Genomic DNA, 19,949 nt, shown 5'->3' on the forward strand with positions numbered 1-19,949 from the left:
AAATATGAGCTCGTTTCGACATGCTGGCTGGGCTCAGGCTCAGCGCAATATATTTTTATTTTTATGTTTCTGTTTTTCGTTTTTGGTTGTTTGGCTTAAAGCAATTAGCGCGCAATTTGGTGGCTGGCGTTAGCGTCAAATTGTTGCGTGCTTTTGGCCAAGTAGAATTCAATAAGGCGACCGCACAAATCAATAAACAAGCCGTACAAATTGCATGCGGGACACGTAAGCACAAATGGAAATAGCGAGAGGCGTCTTTAAGTAAATCAGTTTATGATTCATAAACAATACTTCATCAAGCTGTCACACACTCTCACGCACACAAGTTTGTTAAACGGCCAAACAATAAGTAGCAACGGTAACGGCAACGACAACGGCAAAGGCAAATGCAAGACAATGGAATATGGCGTGCCTAATGCGCCGAGGGAGTAACGTAAGAGTGTAAAAAAGCACATATTGCGCATACGTCACGTTGTTGCAATCATTTGGCGAGAGACAAACAGCCAGCTATGCCATGATGTGTGCTTTGAATCAGCAAGCAAACTCGCACACACACACACACACACACACACACACTTATACACATATAGGAATAGTAAGTATGTGTATGTATGTGTGTCACATTTGGTGCGTGCGTGCAAACAGCAGCAGCAGGCGTAAGACAAAGCTTAGCTTAGCAGTTGATGCGGCTGGCAAATCGTCAGCAATTGTGCTGATCAAATATATGCCATACTATAGTATATATCTAGACTATAACTATAGCACGCTTTATAGCCTGGCAGCTTGTAATGAAGTTTGCCAGCAATTGTTTGCCAAGTTTGATTGAAGGTCAGACGCTTGGTGGTGGGGTGGGGTGCCGGCGCTTAAATTATGCAGTCAACTCTTTGTATTGCATTTAAATATATATTTTTGGTGGTGCTGAATGTTTATAGGGCCGGCAGCAACCAACACATCAGCACATGCCGTAAATCTAATAATATAAACCCCAACAACATACGAGCAGCGAGTAGCGCATCAGCTCGAGGAGAGAGCGGGCACCACATTATTTATATGCATGCATAAATATCAACAGCAATGCCCTGACCACAGTTAGCTTGGTAACCGCAATAAATGGCATAAAAGTCAACATGTTCAACGGCAACAGTCGCTGAAAAAATATAGCCCCTGATATTAAGCATATGTGCGTGCCTGCCTATGTGAGTGTGTGTGTGACTTTTCATATCTTGGTAGGCTATAAAGTATAAATTACGGCAAATGTGTTACGCAGCAGCAGCAACAGTCAAAGCATCAGCAATGAAAGCCACACGCACAAGAACGACAACGACAACAAGAACCACAGCAAACTAACAACTATTAAGCCCAGCAATGTCTCTCAGCCCTGGCCCAAGCAAAATGTGTGGCCAAAAAGACAGCGCAAGTTATCAACATGCGTGGCACTGACTAACAGACAGACGCAAACACACGCTCTGCACTTTACACAAGCCGCATGCTTTGCCATTTTTACGGTGATTAAGTGCTGATAACTTCATAAATTAACAGACACACACACACACACACACACACACACACTGACTGTCGGCCAAGACAAGCACATTAAGTTCTCATTGAGCCAGCTGTGAATAAATACATACATAACCGAAAATGTAAGTATATATATTACAGATATAACTATAAGTAGATTATACCAGTGAAAGTATCTAATATAATTGCCTGCCTTTGTGGTCAGCTACTAAGCATATATAGACTTTGATATAAAATGTTAAAAGCAAATCATTTATTATGTCACTTACCAAATCTAATGAGCGTCTTAAATACTTTATGTTCTACCAGTATCTACTACCTTTAGTTACTTGCACTCATAAATATTATATGTATGCATAACACAAGGATTCCTTTAATATGCAAATAAGCCACATTAGTGCCTTGTGCTTGTTAAGTAGTTTGTATTTTAAATAAATTAGTTATGAATGACTCATATATCGTAGCAATTGTGAGCTGAAGCCAATTGCAAGCACGTTACGTTATAATTAAAATTTAAATGTTATTTTCTGTTTATAGTTGTATTTATATAATGCAATTTGTATTTTATTTCAAGTCATAGATACTGCAGGCGAAATTTAAATCAAATAAGCAAAATCAACATGAAAACAAATGTTGGAAAATTCAATTTAAATTCGACTAAAATTAATTGCTTCAACTACCCACACAATTGATTTACAAATTTGCCAAAGACATCATCAACAAGAAATCTGTTTTAATTGCTATAGCAGCAGCCCATTGCAGACCAGCGCTGTGTGTTTACAAGGCAGCTCAAGACATGGCAAGACATGAAAATACAAGACAAGACGAGCAGTGTACAAGGCAAGGCGCAAGTTCAAAGTCTTGCCGCTGGCACAAAATGTAGCTGGCTTTGATGTATCTCAGGACTCAGGACTGGCAACGTATACGTGTCTTGGTTTGGCAAGAGGCAGCAGGCCGGGCTGGGCCAGGGCCTGGGCATGGTCTGGCTGCTGACTGAAACAACATTAGCATAAAGTCAGAGGCTTAGCGCAGGCGTTTATATTTAAGCTGTGGCTGAGGCAAAAAGTTAATCTGCATTTTATACAATATATGCCAAATGTTTTTTCACCGAGTTGCCTTACATAACAGAAAATACGCACATATAGTTTGTAGTTTTTGTAGCTGTGTGTGTGTGTGTGTATGTCTGTGTGTTAACAACATAGTTTTTCACTTGACTGAAATTCACTGGGGCACTGAAATTTTCTGTTGCCTACATCTGAGCGCCAAATTTAATTCACACAAATGGCCAAGTAACTCAACTCATACATATGCGCGCGCGTGTGTGTGTGTGTGTGTCTGCGGCACGCGTAGAAACATTAAATCAAATTAAAACGCACACTAAGTGCGAAATGTAGCAAGTGACAAAACCCCAGGTAAATCCCATTTTAAATACAAATAGCAAACTGTGTCTGCGCCTTGGCTCTCTCGCTCTCTTTCTCATTCTCTGCCGAGTAAGTGTGTCGCTGTGGCTTTGCCCCATACTCACTTTCGAGCAGTCCATCTCTTTCTAGCACATGTTTATCCAGAGCTTAGCGATGCCGCGCATGTAATCTTGCTCTAAGTTGATTGTAGAACACTTAAGCAGACCAAAACTGAGCCGAAAAAAAAAACACAACAAAAAACAACAAAAAAAATACTTACATACACATATAAAAGCCACAGCTGTGTAAATGGGGCGTGCTTAACGCAACGCTACCCTGCAGGCCTCTACTCTATTATGACTTGCTTGCTTGCCTATTTCATCAACTCTTTGTTGTGTTTTGCACACTCACTCAGCCGTTTTGGTTAGCGAGTTGGTTTTTTTTATTATTTCTTTAGGCTGCTTTTTTTCATTTTAAAATTGCTTTTAGCGTAATTGCAAGAATTCCCACAGGTAGGCCAAATAACGTTGCCGCTTGCGTTCCGAGGCCTAAAACGTAGCAATATTTACCCGTTTGGCATTTTCAATTAAGCCGCACTGCATTTTGATTAGTTTTTAACCTTTGCAGTGCTAGCTGCCAGCCAGCCAGCCAGCAGCTATACGCAAACACAGCTGCGTCATATAAGCAAGTGCTCTTCAAATCTATCAATCAATTAATCATTCGACAAAAAAGAAAACTGAATTTCAATCAACACAAAATGCAGCCAACGCAAGCAAACAGCGATCCAAAGCAAAGCACAGAAAAAAACCGAAAAGAAAAGAAAGCAAAGTTTTAATTTATTCATTAACTGAAACGTTTTGCGTGCTGCAGCTTTGAAATTAACTCTTTAAAGTAGAGCCAAGCTGCAACGAGAGTAACTAATCGAGATGAGCTCTAGGGCTATGCCAATAGAAGAGTTAGAGTTTTTGATTAATTTTTTCTTTTAGCTTTGTGTAAATCTGTTTGTGTTAAAGCCGCTTTTGGCCTGACGACAGTTGACGAGATACACGCATTGAAGCGTGCCAACTTTTGCGTTTTTGCCCATTCAAACAACAAACCGAAGCGACAACCAAACAAGCAGCCAAGCTGCGAACGAAACAGTCAACCAGGCAGCACATTTATTTTATTTCAACTCGCACTACCAGCGCATAAAACAGTTTTTAACATGGCTGTATTTTTTGTTGCTCTCTGCGTGTATGTGTGTGTGTGTGTGCATGTTCTTTTATTTTTTTGTTACACAAAACGAATCCTTTTTATGCCAACTGTAAGCGATCTGCTACGGCTGGCATAAGCAAATGGAAATGGAGAGCCAAAGAGGGTTTGAGGTAGGTAGAAAATTGTGGCTCACTTGGACAAACAGATTTAAAACGTTACGGTTTACCTGACACCCGGCTATATGTATATATACATACGTATATATTTACAGAAACATATATATATTTATATATACCGGCTCGTGTGCTTAAATAAAGCGTTTTTGCAACAAACAGGACAACGCAGCCACACACACACACACACAACATGGAGATGGACACGAGAGTTGTGGAGCTGTTAAGGCGGCTTACGGCTACATTGATTTCAACAGAGTCTGCAGAAAAATACGCTCCAAAGGAAGCTTGAAAATAAAAAAAAAGTTGAGAAAGCGTCAAACGGCCTATGGCATACCCTATTATTTATTAAATGGTCAAGATCATTGCGGACAGCTCATAAAACAACATTGCTGAGCTATCAATTACGTTATTAACATAAACTGTAAACTAACATAACAGCAGTTAACAGCGTCAGCCATTTGCAGCTTTTGCATATACACGTGTCTTACTAAAAAAGATGCATGCAACATTTTTAGAATGTTGCAAGTCAGCATGCTCACTCAGCATATTGTGTATCACCTTTGGCTGGCTGGCTGGCTGGCTGGCTGGCAGCAAAGGCCGAAATAACAAGTTATATAAAATGCTTTGACATTTTGCGAATGTTTACAACGGAGGCAAGCAAAGGAAGCATTAAGAAATTGCAAAAGCAATTCAAATGCAACAGTCAAATGCGGCATGAACGGAGACACAAAAGGCATAGGGGCGACGATAGCGGCGACGGGCATGTCATACATTTAATTAAAATCGAGTGCAGCTTTGATGTAAACCAGCAAACATTGCTTTTATATAAATATAAAGTGTGTGCATGTGCCACATAACTTGACAATATTGTGTGGTCACATTGGCATACAGAGTGAGTCATTGATTTAGGTGACAGACATGAAATTCAATAGTCGTGTAGGCAGGTAGGCAGGCAGGCAGTGTTAGAGCAGCGATTAAGCTAAGCGAAAATAAATTACATAATATTACAACTAAATGGCGTTGCGTATACGCCACCGCCTGCTGTCAGCCATTTGTTTATGACAAACAGCGCGCGCACACACACACACACATATATATATTTAATAACAGTGTATGTGTGTGTGCTGTGTGCACGGCTCAAGTGTCTGGGCTTGGCTGGTACATAGGGGTTAAGGCAATGGCAAAGTTCTAGGCAGTCTAATCAATCATCAATTATGGTTATATCCATCAGGAATTATGCGTTAAATTGATGGAAAGTCAGCTTGCGCATGTAACGAGCAGGCCAGTCAACCAGCCAACAGAGGCGTTGCCTTAAATTATGGCATAAAATCAATTCAATGCTGCAAAAATCAATAAAACTGTTGCAGTGCCGGGCACTAGCTGTAGCTCTTTGGCATTCGCATTAACTTTGGCCGTCAGTCAAAGTCAACCAGTTGGTTGGCTGGGCTCCCCATGCTAATATCGAAAGCTCTGCACCTTAACTTAAATCGTCTGGCTCGACTTAAATTGCAGGCACTAAACTACAGCGGCAGCAGCAATGAGCCGCTGGCAGTGACACTGTTTAGTTGGCAGCACAGTCAGGCAGGCAGTCAGGCAGGCAGGCGAGCATAGACAAGATAGACTTGATGCTTACGCCACTTTCAAGGCATACAAATGTACGTATTTTTTTTTACAACTCTGTGAAATTGCGAAAAAAAAAATGTGTAAGAGAAGAAGATTGCGCAAATAGCATTTCTTATCCATTTCCCTCTGTACCCGATCTGCGCTTTTCCACTTTCCTGCTCATGCTGCTGCCTCTTTCCCTTGCAGACAAGCTGGCCGCTGGTCTAGCTTCAATTGACTGCAATAATTCTAGCAATGGTGTAAAGTGCAATTGCAAAAGCTCCAAGCATTCGTATGCCTCGACGCTGCCTGCCTGCCTGCCCTGCTCTGCTTGGCGGGTAAGTAATTTATTTATCAAGTTTCAAGCTGCTGCTGCTGCTTGAAAACTTAATACCTGCACAAAATTGAATACATTGCCGAGACAGCTTTGCAGATAGTATAGCTGTTGCCATAGCTGCTGCTGTAGCTGCTGCTGTTGCAATGCGTGCTTAAGGTAGCTCCTAATCAAGCTATATATGCGCTGATTTTCATTTAAAGCACAGCAAGCATGAGAATTGCTTATTTTGAAAACAGCTGCGGCATGAATGAATGAAATGAATTGAAATGAATATACAAGCGGCAGCCACTCAATGCGATTGTGTTGACAAACACTTATGCATGTCCTTCATGCGGCTTTTATTTGTTGGCTTATGCTTTTTGTAAGTCGTGCACTGTCTAATCGAAGGCAACATGTATTGAATATAAATAATTGATGCGCATTTTTGTTATTGACTGTTATTGCATGAGAGCAAACAAAAGCCAAACGAATGCCAGCAAGCACAATAAAGCGTCACACGTTTACACACACACACACGAACACGAACACATGTGTGTGCATGTGTTGATTGATTTGCCTTTTGTTGTTGTTGCTGGTGTGGCTTGAAGTGCCCATTGCCGTTTCAAGGTTCCAGGCAACGAGTGCAGTGCACAAAAGAAAGTATTGCCTACTTTTGTGGGCAGGCTCAATTAAAATTTTACGCCCGTTTGCATTTGCAGCACATTGCACAACAGCTAACTGCACACACGTCGGTTAGGTTGTGTGTGTGTGTGTGTGTGTGTTGATGTGGGAGTGTATTACTTAGAGGCCAGCTCACTTTTAACAGGCACTTGTTGTTGTTGTTGTTGTTGCTGTCGACTGCCTGCTAGGCAGAAGTTGAGCTGCCATTTTTGTTGAACAACTTTAAGCGATTAAGTGCCAACGCTCAGGGACATTTACAAGTGTGTGCATATGTGTGTGCGTGTGTGTGTGTGAGAAAGTGTTCTCGTGTATGTGGCGAGCACATTTAATGAAACGGAACCTAATGCATAATTGAGTCAATGCTACCAAAGCAACTTTGTTGTGGCTTAAATGATGCTTAACTGAGTTGCATTCACTTAACCGCAAAATACTCACAGCTTGGCATGGATTCCAAGGTATTTACGAGCAGCAGACCAACTATTTATTAAGCAATGCATACACACACTTGTACTATGGTATGGTAATTGCAACTGTTAAATTTATTGTGTTTAAACTTCTTTTGCTCATTTTGTGTTTGTTCAACCACATATGCAATTTATTTTTTATTAGCACTTTTGCTGCCGCTTACAAATGCCACGAAACCAAAAAAAAACACACAGAGTTGAAAAATCAACATGAAAAATATTTTGCATATTTTACAGAGTGCCAGCAACAAAAAAAAAACCAATTCGTGCACTAAAAGGCATAAAATGAAATATGCAACAAAAGAGCTTAAAAATGTGCAGTTACAAAAGCAAAAAATATAAATTGCAAAGGAAAACAACGCGTAAAATTACTTGGTTAACAAATTGCAGCAAATATTAGAAGCGAAATCCCACAGCAGACAGACAGACAGCCAGCCAGACAGACAATAGCCGACGCTCCCATTGCTGACAACGAATTAAACAAAATCCAAAAGCCGTATACATATGCTATATATGCCGCATGCCTCACATGCCACATGCGCGCATAAAAATAAATATATAACAAGTACGCTCTGCATTTACAACAAAATGCAATGAAGTACAATAAACCAGCTTAGATAATAAAAAAAAATATGGTAAATGTTGTAAGCATAAAAGCTTTAAGTGCAAATGAACGACTTGTGGATACTACAGCTATAAAATAGAGATAGCATTGAGAACATGTGTGAAAAGAATTTTGACTAAAACTATTTAAAATGTAATATTTTGTGTAAGCTGGCTAATAGCATTAAGAGCAAGCCAACCAAGTTAAGCTTTTGATACTGGGTATGCTGCATCGATATTGCATATAGTGCCGAAAAGAAGATGTTGATGATGTGCTGTGCAACAAAAAGCAACTGTCTGGCTGTCTGTCTGTCTGTCTGTCTCGCTTGTCTGTGAGCAAAGCGTAGTCGAGCGTATTGTAGTGCAGGGCTGGGCTGGGGGCTGCGTTGTGGGCCTTAAGCAGCCTTTTTCATATTTCCGGCTGCCAGGACAATTTTTAAAAATTCAATTTTACTGAACATCGAAGCGGTTTGCTTTGCTTGCTGGCGTTGTTCATGTGTTCAAGTGTGTGCGCATACACACACATGTCGGAGACTTGTCTAATATAAAAGATGCAACAACGAAAATTGCCTTTTTGCGAAGCTTGTCGTGCTGCTGCTGCTGCTGCTAGTGCTGCTCTGTTGTCTTGCTCTTGGCGTAGCAACATAAAACAAAAATAAACCCAAGAAAGTTCATATACACACACACACACACACTCTCTAACGTATACGTAATATAGCTGTTAGCTAAAGTTTTTGACCTAGCTACAAAATTGAATGTAGTACAGCAAATTGCAGTAAATGCAATTGCGGCAATTGTAAAATGTTATTAAATGTTGTTATAAATTTTAATACCCTACTATAGCAATCAATGGTGCGCATTATTAAAATCTATAACATAAGCAACTTGCATACGTGACAGCGCATTATTATTGCGTTGACAACAAAAGACCGTAACTGGAATTCAATTTTCTGCATAGACACACACAGCAATGCGCACATAAAGCTGCAAAAGTAGTATGCGCAATATGAAAGTCACCTTTAGTTGGTTGGTGGGGCATAGGGAGGGGCGCATGTAATTCATCATTGTGTGCCATATCAAATGAAATGCATAGTCAGCACCCGGTTACGAGTCAAGCCATGCGCCATGCGCCATGAGGCATGAATAAAACAAATAACGCAATATTTTTGACATCCACACACACACACACACAACAAAGAGCTGTCCAGCAATGATGTATGTATGTATTAGAAAAATGCTAGCAACATGCTGAAAATAAATAAAAGCAATTGCAATTGCTTTGTTGCTAGCATGAACTCATTAGAGCTTGACCTTCTGTTCAGACTGTTATTATTATTATTATTATTATTTTTGTGTGTTATTATTACGGCTAAGCTGCTTGCTTAAATTTGGCTAGCATAAACAAACAAAGAATTCCAAGAATTACAACTTGAGCATTTGATTCGATTTTGCAGTCAAAGCAAGACAATTTAAACGGATTTAACGACAACAAAAGCGCTAAAAAGGATTTACGCTTTAGTTAGCTTTGACTTTTTGCGTCACTAAGGGCAACGGCAACAGCAGCAGATACTGTCAATATTAGTCGCCTGCATAATGTACAATAAATGGCAAAATAATACAAAAGCAGCTGCCAAAGCAAAAGGGACGGGCATGAAAAATCAATAGCCCTGAGCCAACCAACAATACAATGGCAAAAGGCAAAGAAGAATGCGTATATACTTAAACGCACGCACAATGCGCATTACAATGCGAGTACGCGACAAAGTTTCACTCTCTCTCTCTCTCTCTGTATGTGTGTGTGTGAGTTAGGCCGGATGTCAAATAAAACATAAATTTGTCAGTTATGGCTTTTCACTTGAGCAAGAAGCGCATTCTTTGCTGTACGCTAAAATTAATCATTTTTTAATGCCAAGCCAAAAGCCCAAGCACGTGCGCTAAGCTTTTATGAAAATTATGTTTTGCATTTAAAAAATGTAACATAAATTTGCTAAAAAGCACAATAAATTAAATGAAATAATAACATTTTTATTGCGTCAAATCAATGTGCCAAAGCGAGAGTAAAAACGAGAGGCTGAGCCAAAGTGCTGAAAACCTTTCAATACCCAAATGTTGAGCAAAAAGTTCGCAGTACAGTTGCTTTAATGATGCCATCATAAATTATTACATTTGCCATTTCGTTTTTATTGTTTCACCCGCGATTGAGCAGCAGCAGCAGTCGGCGTTGAAAGGTGCCAGCCCCAACCCCAACCCCAATTGGAGGGTTCAGTCAAACGAGCCTAAACGCAATTATTATTACATTTAAAGCATTTTTTATGTGCGCCCATTTGGCTTTGGCCACACGAATCTGCTATTAACAACCCGTACATAGTAGACGACGCCTACGCCTCTGCACTTTATTATGATTTTTAGCTATAATTTTTATGCTCAGGCCTGATGCCACGTGCCGCTTGCCACTTGCCACATGCACAGCACCTGTTTGCTAGCTCAGCTAAAGCTGAAACTAAAAGCTGTCGCATTGCCTCGTTCGCCGCTTCGTCGCTCATTTTTTTTTTTTTTGGTCATGTTGTTTGAGGTGCGGGGCGGAAATTGTTAAAACTGTAATTGCTAAACGAATTTTAATGAGCTCATTAATTTGATAAAGGGGATTTTCACCGTGTTGGCTGCGGTCTTGAGCGGCGTTGCCACCACCACCGCCGCCATCAGGCCAACGAACGTCAACATTCGACGCCACGCTGATTCTGACCAAATGTACGCGGTCTACAACAAGCCCACACCCCAATCCAGACCCACGAAAAACACAGCTCAACCCTCAGCTGTTGTCAGTTGCCAAGCTGGCTGGCTGGAGGCATTAATTAAAATTTGCTGCAAATACTTAATTTTCAAGCTTTTTGCCAGCTGTTTGGTTAATCAAATTGTTCCGCTTGTCAATGACATTTACAACTTGTGCGCTCGCTCGCTCACTCGCTCGCTGCCCTGCAGTCAGTTTACAAAGCCAAAAGCAAAGCGGATTTCAACGCAACAAAAGCTACAGAGACAGCAAGCCAGTGACTGTGTGAGTGGGAGTGGGAGTGCATGTTGCAAAGAGACAGCGGATATAAAAATAAAATGCACTTGTCAAACAATGCCCGCTGGCCAAACTGTATTTATGCATGTGTCTGTGTGTGTGGGGCAGTTTAAAAAAAATATGCGCAAAATTAAATAAACGAAGTGTAAGAGATAGAGCAGCCATGCAGCTTGCCGCTTGCCGCTTGCAGCTGCAGCACGGCATTTACAGTTATGAACACAACGATAGGTCAGTAAATAAATAAACAAACGCATATAAAGCCAGTCAGCCAGTCAGCGAGCCTGTTGGTCATTGCCACCGCGACGCCTTAAGCGCCAGCAGCAAAGTTTGTTGGCCAGTCAAGCTTTATGACAAATTGTGAGTACTGCATAAAGGAAAAGTGTATACAATGCTAGCTGCGCTGTTTTTTTAAGCAACTGACTCGCAACGACTGACGACTGCGTTTACAGCCCAGTAACAACAACAACAACAACCTTTTTTACTGCTATGCGATATGCCGCTGGCTGTGCAGCCTGCTGCATGCTTTTGTTTAACCAATGAAAAGAACAACCAACAACATCATGCCAGACATGACTTTTTTGTTGTTCATTGCTTTTTACGGCATAACGTGTTGATAAGCAGTGCTCAGACTAATTGAATTTCATTGAATTACAAGCAAAGACAAAGGCACACATTAACAGCAAAGTAGTTTAGCCAACAAAGCTCAGAGCAAAGAGAAATGAGAAATTGTAAATTGTCCATATTAACTGAGAAACTGCACACAGACACTTATTTGGCCATAATCAAAAAGCAATACCCATTTTAATTCAGCCATTGCACTATGGACCACATGGTTGAAAGTATTGACATGAATGTGCATCGATTTAAGTTTCTTTTGCAACGCTTTAATTAAATTTTTAATAAATGCCGAATTCCCAGAAAGAATCAGAATATGCCGCTCTGATTGAAATGTGAACTTACATGTGAAAAATTCTAGGAAAATGATTTCAGTAGCTCATAAATTGATGAGTCCTTTGAGTAATAAACTTATTTTTATTAGTATATCCAACTAACAATATTTTGGATGTGCCAAATAAACAAGCAATAATCTTTTTCAAATGCCTTTATTTTAATTTTAATGCTTATACTATATCAAATTGAAAATAAATCGACAATGAGATTGTAAGGGGAAGAAATTAAGGCGTGGTCCAACTACAAAAAGAAATAAAATCAAAATTTTATATTGATCTTATGAAGTTATGTCTTAAGTTTCAGCACTCCAGCATTGACCATAGATTTTACCAACACTTTAAACTTTTTACCCATAGTGCATTGGCAATTTAATCGTTTAAAGAGCAAATAACAAACCCCAGCATCATCCCCACCTGAGTCACAAAAACCTGGAAGTGGAGCAGCATAAAAAATCTTGATACCAGCATCAAATTAAAAATGCGCTCAATGTTGCCCCAAATTTGCACTTTGACAAACTCGTAAACGCATTTAAATTCATACTGTGGCCAAGTTAAACGAATGCCTGCAACAATAGTGTGCAAATTGTTGTCGCTGCTTAAGCAAATGTCGCGCTGAAGTGTAAAAGCGTCAAGCCATATCAGCAGCCAAACAATAAAAGGCAAGAGGCAGCAAAACTCTTTGCAACAATTGTCAGTGTGCTGCGCGCTGTAAAACTTTACTTGTGACACAGGTGTGCCAACAATACAAGACAAACAAACAGCAAAAGCAAATGCAAAGTACAATAATAAAAAAAAATGAAAGAGAATAAATAAAATTTATGTTTATCATAATAATGCAGATAATATATGCACATGCTGACATGACGTAAAAATTACGAAACATTCATTGGTTGCACTTGCATGGTTATATAATTAATACGCTTTACATTTATATAACATTTTGTTGCAATTAATATTGTCATTGTTAGGTTTGACAGTTGGACTTGGCATTTTAATGAGTAGTAACTGTACCTGGTGCGGAGGTGGCCGAAAAAGGATTTTACGCAGCCAAATGTTGCCATGGCGCCAAGTCAAACGATAAAATATTCAACAAGCGCCCAACAGCAGCAGCAGCAGCAGCGACTTGAAAACATTAGTAACATTTGTTTGAATTAAAATGAAAACGTTGACAATCTTTGTGACTTTCAAAACCCCAAAAAGGCAGCAGCTTGCATTTGTATTTGTGTGTGTGTGTGCGTTTAAATAGAATTAACATTCGTCTTGCCGGCAGCAAAAGAAGCAACACGAACAACAACAATAAAGCCATGTTGCCCCCCACTCTCTTTCTCTCTCCCACACACACACACACACAAGCAGCTTGGGCAACCTTTTTGCTTACAACAAGAACACAAGAGCAGATTTGCTTGGCAGCTCATTCATTTTGGCTTGGCTCTAACCCTCTTCTAACAACGGGCGCTGTCATTTCATTTGTATTCGAAACATTGTGTCCTGCTGAACATTCTTAATTAGGTTAAATCTACTGTGTCGCACCAAAGGCATGCGCCCTGCCCTGCTCCTCACTAACATAGTAAAGTGTATGTGTGGAGTGGAAACTCATATTTGCAATTTAAATGCCGGAAATAAAACAATTACAAAAGTTTATCGCTTAAAATCAAGCGCCCACATCTCTATTGACAACGAACACAGCAGGACGGACGCTCTCAACGCCTGTCACACGTGTGTGTGGACGAAGGATACAATTGGTATCTCTAATATGACACACATTTTTGTACGTCTACACATATATAGCACAAGAAGAGCTTCATTCTTAACCTGTACGTGTTCTATAAATGAACTAAAATTTAATTAAGAGTCTCTCATATTTCATACATCGTGTCCCAGCACTCATAATCATCATCATCATCATCATCATCAACTTCATCAGCACGCGCCATTTTGGTAGCAGCAAGAATGTCATTGAATGCGGCTTGGGCACGAATTTGGCAACGTCGTCCATTTTGTAAACTAAACTTTGACGCAATATTACGTATACGTATACGCGCCCTTAGACAAAGTATTCCTGAATTTTGCTGGCTGGCATGCTACTGCACGGTAAGCCACACAGTAAGTGGCACTTTTGGCATAAACAAGCACTGCCAAAAGTATGCGCCCAGCTGACAGAATTCAGCTCATTTTGGCCCCAGTCCTCGGCTTTTACTTTATTTTTTTTTACTTCTTTCCTTTTTATGCCTTATTATTATTTTTGCCTTTGGTATGGCCGACCTTTGGCTAAATTGAATTTTATATTTTGTGTATGTGTGTGTGTGTGTGTGTATGCTACGTCCAGCGTCAAATGATGAGCTTCAAGCTTATCAACACACCGAGTGTCTATAAATTTTCTGTAAAATTGAATATTTCTCATTTCCCACAACTGACACATATATGTATTTGAATTGCATTATAGTTTATCGAGCAATAATTTAACTTGACAGACATCGAGTGTCTTACATCAGTTTGCCTAAATCAAATTAAAAACTTGTTTATGTGCAATTTGTTAACCTAGTCATAGTCTGTGCTCAATCTGAAAGCAATAGACTTGTTTCGTAGTATGGCTGTCGATACGTTTTATTGCTTTACTAGCAGAAAATCTGTTTTATTTGTTTGCGTTTATTGTTGGAACGAGTAATTTAATGTGTATTGCATTCAAGCTAATATTTGAGTTGTTGTTGCTCTCTCGTCGTTTTTATGTTGTTTTCGTTTGGCATTTACGAGCTTTTTATTGCCATTTTTAATGCGACGGCCAAGCGGCGGACAAGCAACCAAGCTGCGTAATTGTTGCCAGTACTACATACTGAGCTAGTGTCAAAGTCTTGTGTTTGGGCTTGGGCATTTGTATTTGTTGCTGTGCTAATTTCATGATAACTTTACTGCCCTAATTTTGAGTCATTAAAGCAGCAGTGGTTGCGTATACTTTATGTATACGCCTCGCATTATTTTAATTACTTGCATAATGGAATTTGTTGAGCACCTGCTTCAGTACACTGTAAGAAAAGCAAGCAAATTTACGTGCAAATTGAATTTCCGTTTTAATCTGATTTATTTTACAAGCGGCGCTGTTATATTAACAGTCTATGTTAAGCAGCTAGCACTGACTGTCATTTTAACAGCTTATGTTAAGCAGCTAAAATTGACTGCTAAGTCTATCGATCAATGCTGTTATAAAACTAATTTAAAGTTTAGCGGCAGCATTTCTGGCATACTTGTTCTTGACTTTCAGATTAAAGGACATATGACTAACTCTTTGGCTTGGCTTAGGCTTTATTAGCCACACTTCAGTGCGCACTTTGTTTATGTATTTTCTTTTGTTTGCTTTGTCTTGAGAGTTAATATGTGTGGCACATCAAAGCCGCCAGGGCAAGCTAAAATATTCCAATCGAAACTTGAATAACTTTTTGTTATATGGCGCCAAGCTGACCGACGACGACAACAACAGCAAGTTATGCTAAATGATGAAACTAATTTGACACCAAGAGTGGACCATAACTGACAAGCAGGCTTATTACACGCAACAGCAGCAGCAGCAGTAGCAGCAGCAGCAGCACAATGTATGTAATTTACAGTAGTTACTGGGGCTGCACTTTCATTTTACAGCAGGCTGGCAGGCAGCTTGCAATTTGCAATCAACAGCAGCGGCAGCTGCAGCTGGCAACGCATTTTGCAGCCGCACATTAGAGCAGCAACAGCAGTGAAAATAAACAAAGTGACAGACGCTTTTGAACTTGCTAAAGGACAGCGACAGTGACTATGAGAGTGTGTGTGTGGGTGTTAAGGCTGCGCTAATGCTTTGCGCTCAAAAGTATGCTTGTGTATGTTGGCAACTTGATGAAACACATACGCGCTAAATAGTTAACACTCGTATGCGCACTCGCTTTTCTTTATATGTGTGCATGTGTGTGTGTGTGTGTGTGTGTGTGTGTGTATGAGTGTTGCCTATTATGAATTGTGCAATTGTCGTCAACGCCGTTGTCGTCGTTGCTATTGTCTGTCTAACTGACTGTCTACTGACTGTGCAACTCTCTGTGTGTTCTCTGCTCTGACTGCAATGCCACTGCTGACTGACTGTTGAACTGTTTGACTGGCAGTCAGTGCGTTTATCTCTAGCTGTTGCTGCTCCTGCTGCCGTTTGCTGCTGCTTGTTGTTTGCACTTTGTGCGTTTTGTTTCATTTTTCGTTTCGTTCGCTTTGCTTGCTCATCAGCAGTTTGCGCTTTGTTTGTGCCGCTGACGTACGCTGTCTGCTCTGTTTGCCAGCATTATCCGCTATTTTTCACCCATACGCTTGACTTGCAAGACCCAACGTTATGTATATTGTCGTCGTTGTTGCTCTTGCTGTAGCTGCTGCTGTTGCTGTTGCTGTTGCTGCACTTCTAGTAAATGACTCTTCAACGTTTGTCGTATTTGTCTGGCAGCACTTTAAGTGCCAAATATTTTAACATTTGTTTACTGGCATGTGCTACGACAACGACTATTGCCATTGCTATAGCTGTTGCTGTTGCTATTGCTGTTACTGCCCTTTGCAACATTTTGACAAATGAGGCTTGTATTGCTGTTGTTTCGTTTGCTTATGCCAAGTGCATGCTATCAAAATTTATGACATGGCCAGTGCTCTAATTAGACCAAGTGCCCAAATCAGTGTTAGACCAAGACCACCAGTTAATCAAGCGTACATCTATTTAATTAAGTAAGCTGACTATCCGAAAAGTTTACTCATTACCGCTGTGCCCGCATTGCACGGGCTTGGGGTCATGGCAATTTAACTATTTAATATTTATACGTTTTGCTGGCATAGCAGTCAAGTCGTCAAGCTAAACGAGAGCTTAGCAAATTCCATGTCTGCCTATGTGTAAGTGTTAGAGTGTTTGCCAATGTTGGCATTCATCATCAGCAGCAGCAGCAGCAGCAGCAACAGCAGCAGCTCCGCAATTGACTGACAGCATCATCAACATGAGCAGCAGCAGTTTGCTATCAGATTGCTATGTGTAGCAGTTGCAGTTTAGCTGTTTGGTTCGTTCTCGTGCAGCTGATTGCATGTATTAGTAACTGTCAGTGTAGGTGTCTGTATATACACACATACAATATACAGTATATATGCTATGTATGTGTATGTTGTCTGACGTAGCTGTCTGTTGTCTATCTAACTGTCTATTTCTATTTCCAGCAATTGTTTGCGTCTGATTTGATTGCCAGCCAGCATAACGAAAACGCAAACGCTTATGAATATGCGCGTTAGCATATAAAATCTCATGCTTGTCACTCGCATTGATGGCAGTGACTTTTATGCTACTCCAGCGTTTGTAGCAATTTAATTAAAGTGCTTTCAATAATTATGCGGGCAACGTTTGGTTAAAATGATTGGCAAAAGCCGCTTTAATTGTTTTGCCAGTTGATTAAATAGGCAAACCGCTTAAAGGCAAAGTCAATTTGAGTATTCAGGCCAGCAACTAACACGCAGAGGTCACCAAATACTATTGATTATGGCCAACGGCTAGACGTACAAATAGTTGCGCAAATATCGAAAGGGTTGTCGAACAACAATAAACGCAAATTGCTGAAATGAAAATGCTTGGAAAACTCAATCGATACACATAAATAAATTTCTGCTATACACATGCAATTTATTACAGATAAAATTACACAATTACATTTAGTTTAGACACTCGCAACTTTACGTTTTTTCTTTTCGACAGCTTTTGGGATTCAAGTAGCGTCTGTAAAAAAACAAAATATAACTAATAAGCAACACAAAAGCAAAGTTAGATACTTACGCCTCTTTGAGGGGCATATATTTGAGGCATATAACGGCCACGATAATATGCAAGAGGCCCGCGACTACGCCCAGTAGTGGCGATGTGAAAAACATGTATTCATATTCATTATGGCAGTGCTCAGCTGCGGTTACTATCATTGGAATTGCAGTGCAAATACAAAGGCAGCCGCTTACTAGGTTGTATACGACAGCCTGTATATCAGAAAAAGTTGCAGTTGTCAGTGCAGTTAAATTCAAATACGCACAATTGGATCTAGTCCCACCGTCCGGCATATAAAACGTAAAATTGCAAATACTACGGATTGCACCGTTATACCAGGCAATACATCTGCATAGATATATACAGATATTCCATACTCTTGTCCTTTGATGCAGTGCGAAGGCAGTAATAAAATAAGAAATGTCAACGCTAATATTTCCACAATCTGCAAGTTGAGGGAGGCGCTCATGATGCAAATAATCTAAACAAAGCTCACTTACCGCTATAGCAATCATTAAAATCCAATTAATAATACGAAAGGGAAAAGTCATACTGAGAATTTTGCTATGCTTGACAAGACTAGACAGGATTGCTACGACATTAAAATAAATAGACAGACAAAATGGCCATAACCATGGCTCAGTCAGCAAGAAAAGCAAAAGTCATTGTTGAGCTAATTTCATTACGCCAACAATTTCAAGTGATTTAAGCCAACATTTATTTTTTCTGTCGTTTAGCATACGCCCACGACTGTTAATTGTGCCGCACACTTTAGCTTAGTCCTTGTAGTAATTGCCTGTTGACACGGCAGCTGCTTGAGCCTGAGCGAAGTGCTTATAATTTAATTCGTTAAAATCAAAATTTCAATCAGTTTTGCTTGCCATACTTTTGATTTGCTGGCAAAACTTACTGCAGACACACTTGGCCATAAATTCAAAAGCCTGACAATTGCATAGAAGCATTCAGACAGTGCTGTAAGAGACTTTGCAAAATTTATGCTGACTCTACTGGCCAGCAAAAGTTTTTTTTTCTTCTGTTGCAGCAGCAGCAGCAGCAAGAAAACTCTCAAGCGACTTCAAAAATAGCATAAAGAAACTTGCGGCAAACAAAATAAAAATACAAAACACTAAAGTCGCTTGTTAAAACAACAACGGAAATGTAGGCTATGATGTGCTTATATGCCAGGAAACTTGTAGAGGGCAAAAAAATGAGCTGTCTGTGCGTGTGTGGTCTAATGTACAAGCACACACACACACACACACACACACACACATACATACATAGAAGTGTATGCTGTAGTGCTGAGAGGCAACATAAATCAAATACATGTAAAATTTTGTACTTTCCGCACACATATCCTGCGCAAGGGCATTGGGCATAGACTTATATTATTTTGTACATGGCCTCCAAAGCAGCTGGCTGGGCAGAGGATGCATTCGCATGGCCTTGCTGTGTGTTGCGCTGTGCTTTTGTGCACATCCGTTAACTTTGTCATTTTTGCTCATTTCCTTCCGGTATGTGCAAGAAAACTGCAATGACAACAGCAACAACAACAACAACAACAACAATAATGCGAAAGCGAAAAGCAAACAATATAATTCCCAGCACTGTGCCGCTGAGCCGCCTGCCAAGCCTTAAGAAAACAACTAACAAAAACAAATGCTCAGCGGGAAGCAGCAATAAGCTCAGCACATAACTTTTTCTGCCATCAACAAGCTCACACACACACACACACACGCACTCACACACACACACATATGTAACTATGCACTGCATGAAATTGCCAAGAAGACACTTGGCCAAAAGTCTTAGCATAAACGTGGCGTTGGAATTTAATTATTTTACTGTTTGCGATGGCATCTTGGCCACGCGTTTGCAATTTGCATTGCATAATTGTTGTTGAGGCTGAGGTCAAGTATTTTAGCAATTTGCATTGATTGATTGTCAAGCATACACGCTGCGTATGCTTAATCTATATATATATATGTATACAAATAAATTTGGCTTATCAAAGTAGCTGTAAATTCAACAAGCTCCGTATGCAGGTGCACAGCTTATCCAACCACAAGCACGACAAGCAATCAAAGCCAAAGCCATAGCCAAAGTCGCATGCAACTAATTATCATGGCTTGTTGAACTTTTTGAAAATCCAATTAAATCCCTGTGCTAAGCGCAGGCACAAAGCACATCAAC

The 19,949-nt window shown here is 40.1% G+C and overlaps 2 protein-coding genes across 5 annotated transcripts in view; both read right to left on the reverse strand.

The window, feature by feature from the left end:
* The window catches only part of LOC108604271 (lachesin), a 109,792-nt gene that overhangs the window by 67,743 nt on the left and 22,100 nt on the right, over nt 1-19,949 (reverse strand). The gene's annotated exons all lie outside the window — the stretch shown is intronic.
* LOC108604273 lies at nt 17,604-18,338 on the reverse strand. The gene is made up of 4 exons (XM_017993672.1): nt 18,257-18,338; nt 18,022-18,201; nt 17,775-17,968; nt 17,604-17,717 (listed from the first exon to the last, which is right to left on the reverse strand). The coding sequence occupies exons 1-4, from the start codon at nt 18,305-18,307 to the stop codon at nt 17,675-17,677; spliced, it is 468 nt and encodes a 155-aa protein (XP_017849161.1). The 5' UTR covers nt 18,308-18,338; the 3' UTR covers nt 17,604-17,674.

This window comes from Drosophila busckii, chromosome 3R, assembly GCF_011750605.1.
Source record: "Drosophila busckii strain San Diego stock center, stock number 13000-0081.31 chromosome 3R, ASM1175060v1, whole genome shotgun sequence".
Classification (NCBI taxonomy): Eukaryota; Metazoa; Arthropoda; class Insecta; order Diptera; family Drosophilidae; genus Drosophila; species Drosophila busckii.

Excerpts from the sequence above, each read along its gene's own strand:
- LOC108604273 (XM_017993672.1), bottom strand. The coding sequence starts at position 18,307 with ATGACTTTTCCCTTTCGTATTATTAATTGGATTTTAATGATTGCTATA. Across the intron at positions 17,969-18,021 it reads CGGTGGGACTAGATCCAATT|GCTGTCGTATACAACCTAGT; the intron begins GTGCGTATTTGA and ends TCTGATATACAG. Across the intron at positions 17,718-17,774 it reads TATATGCCCCTCAAAGAGGC|ACGCTACTTGAATCCCAAAA; the intron begins GTAAGTATCTAA and ends GTTTTTTTACAG.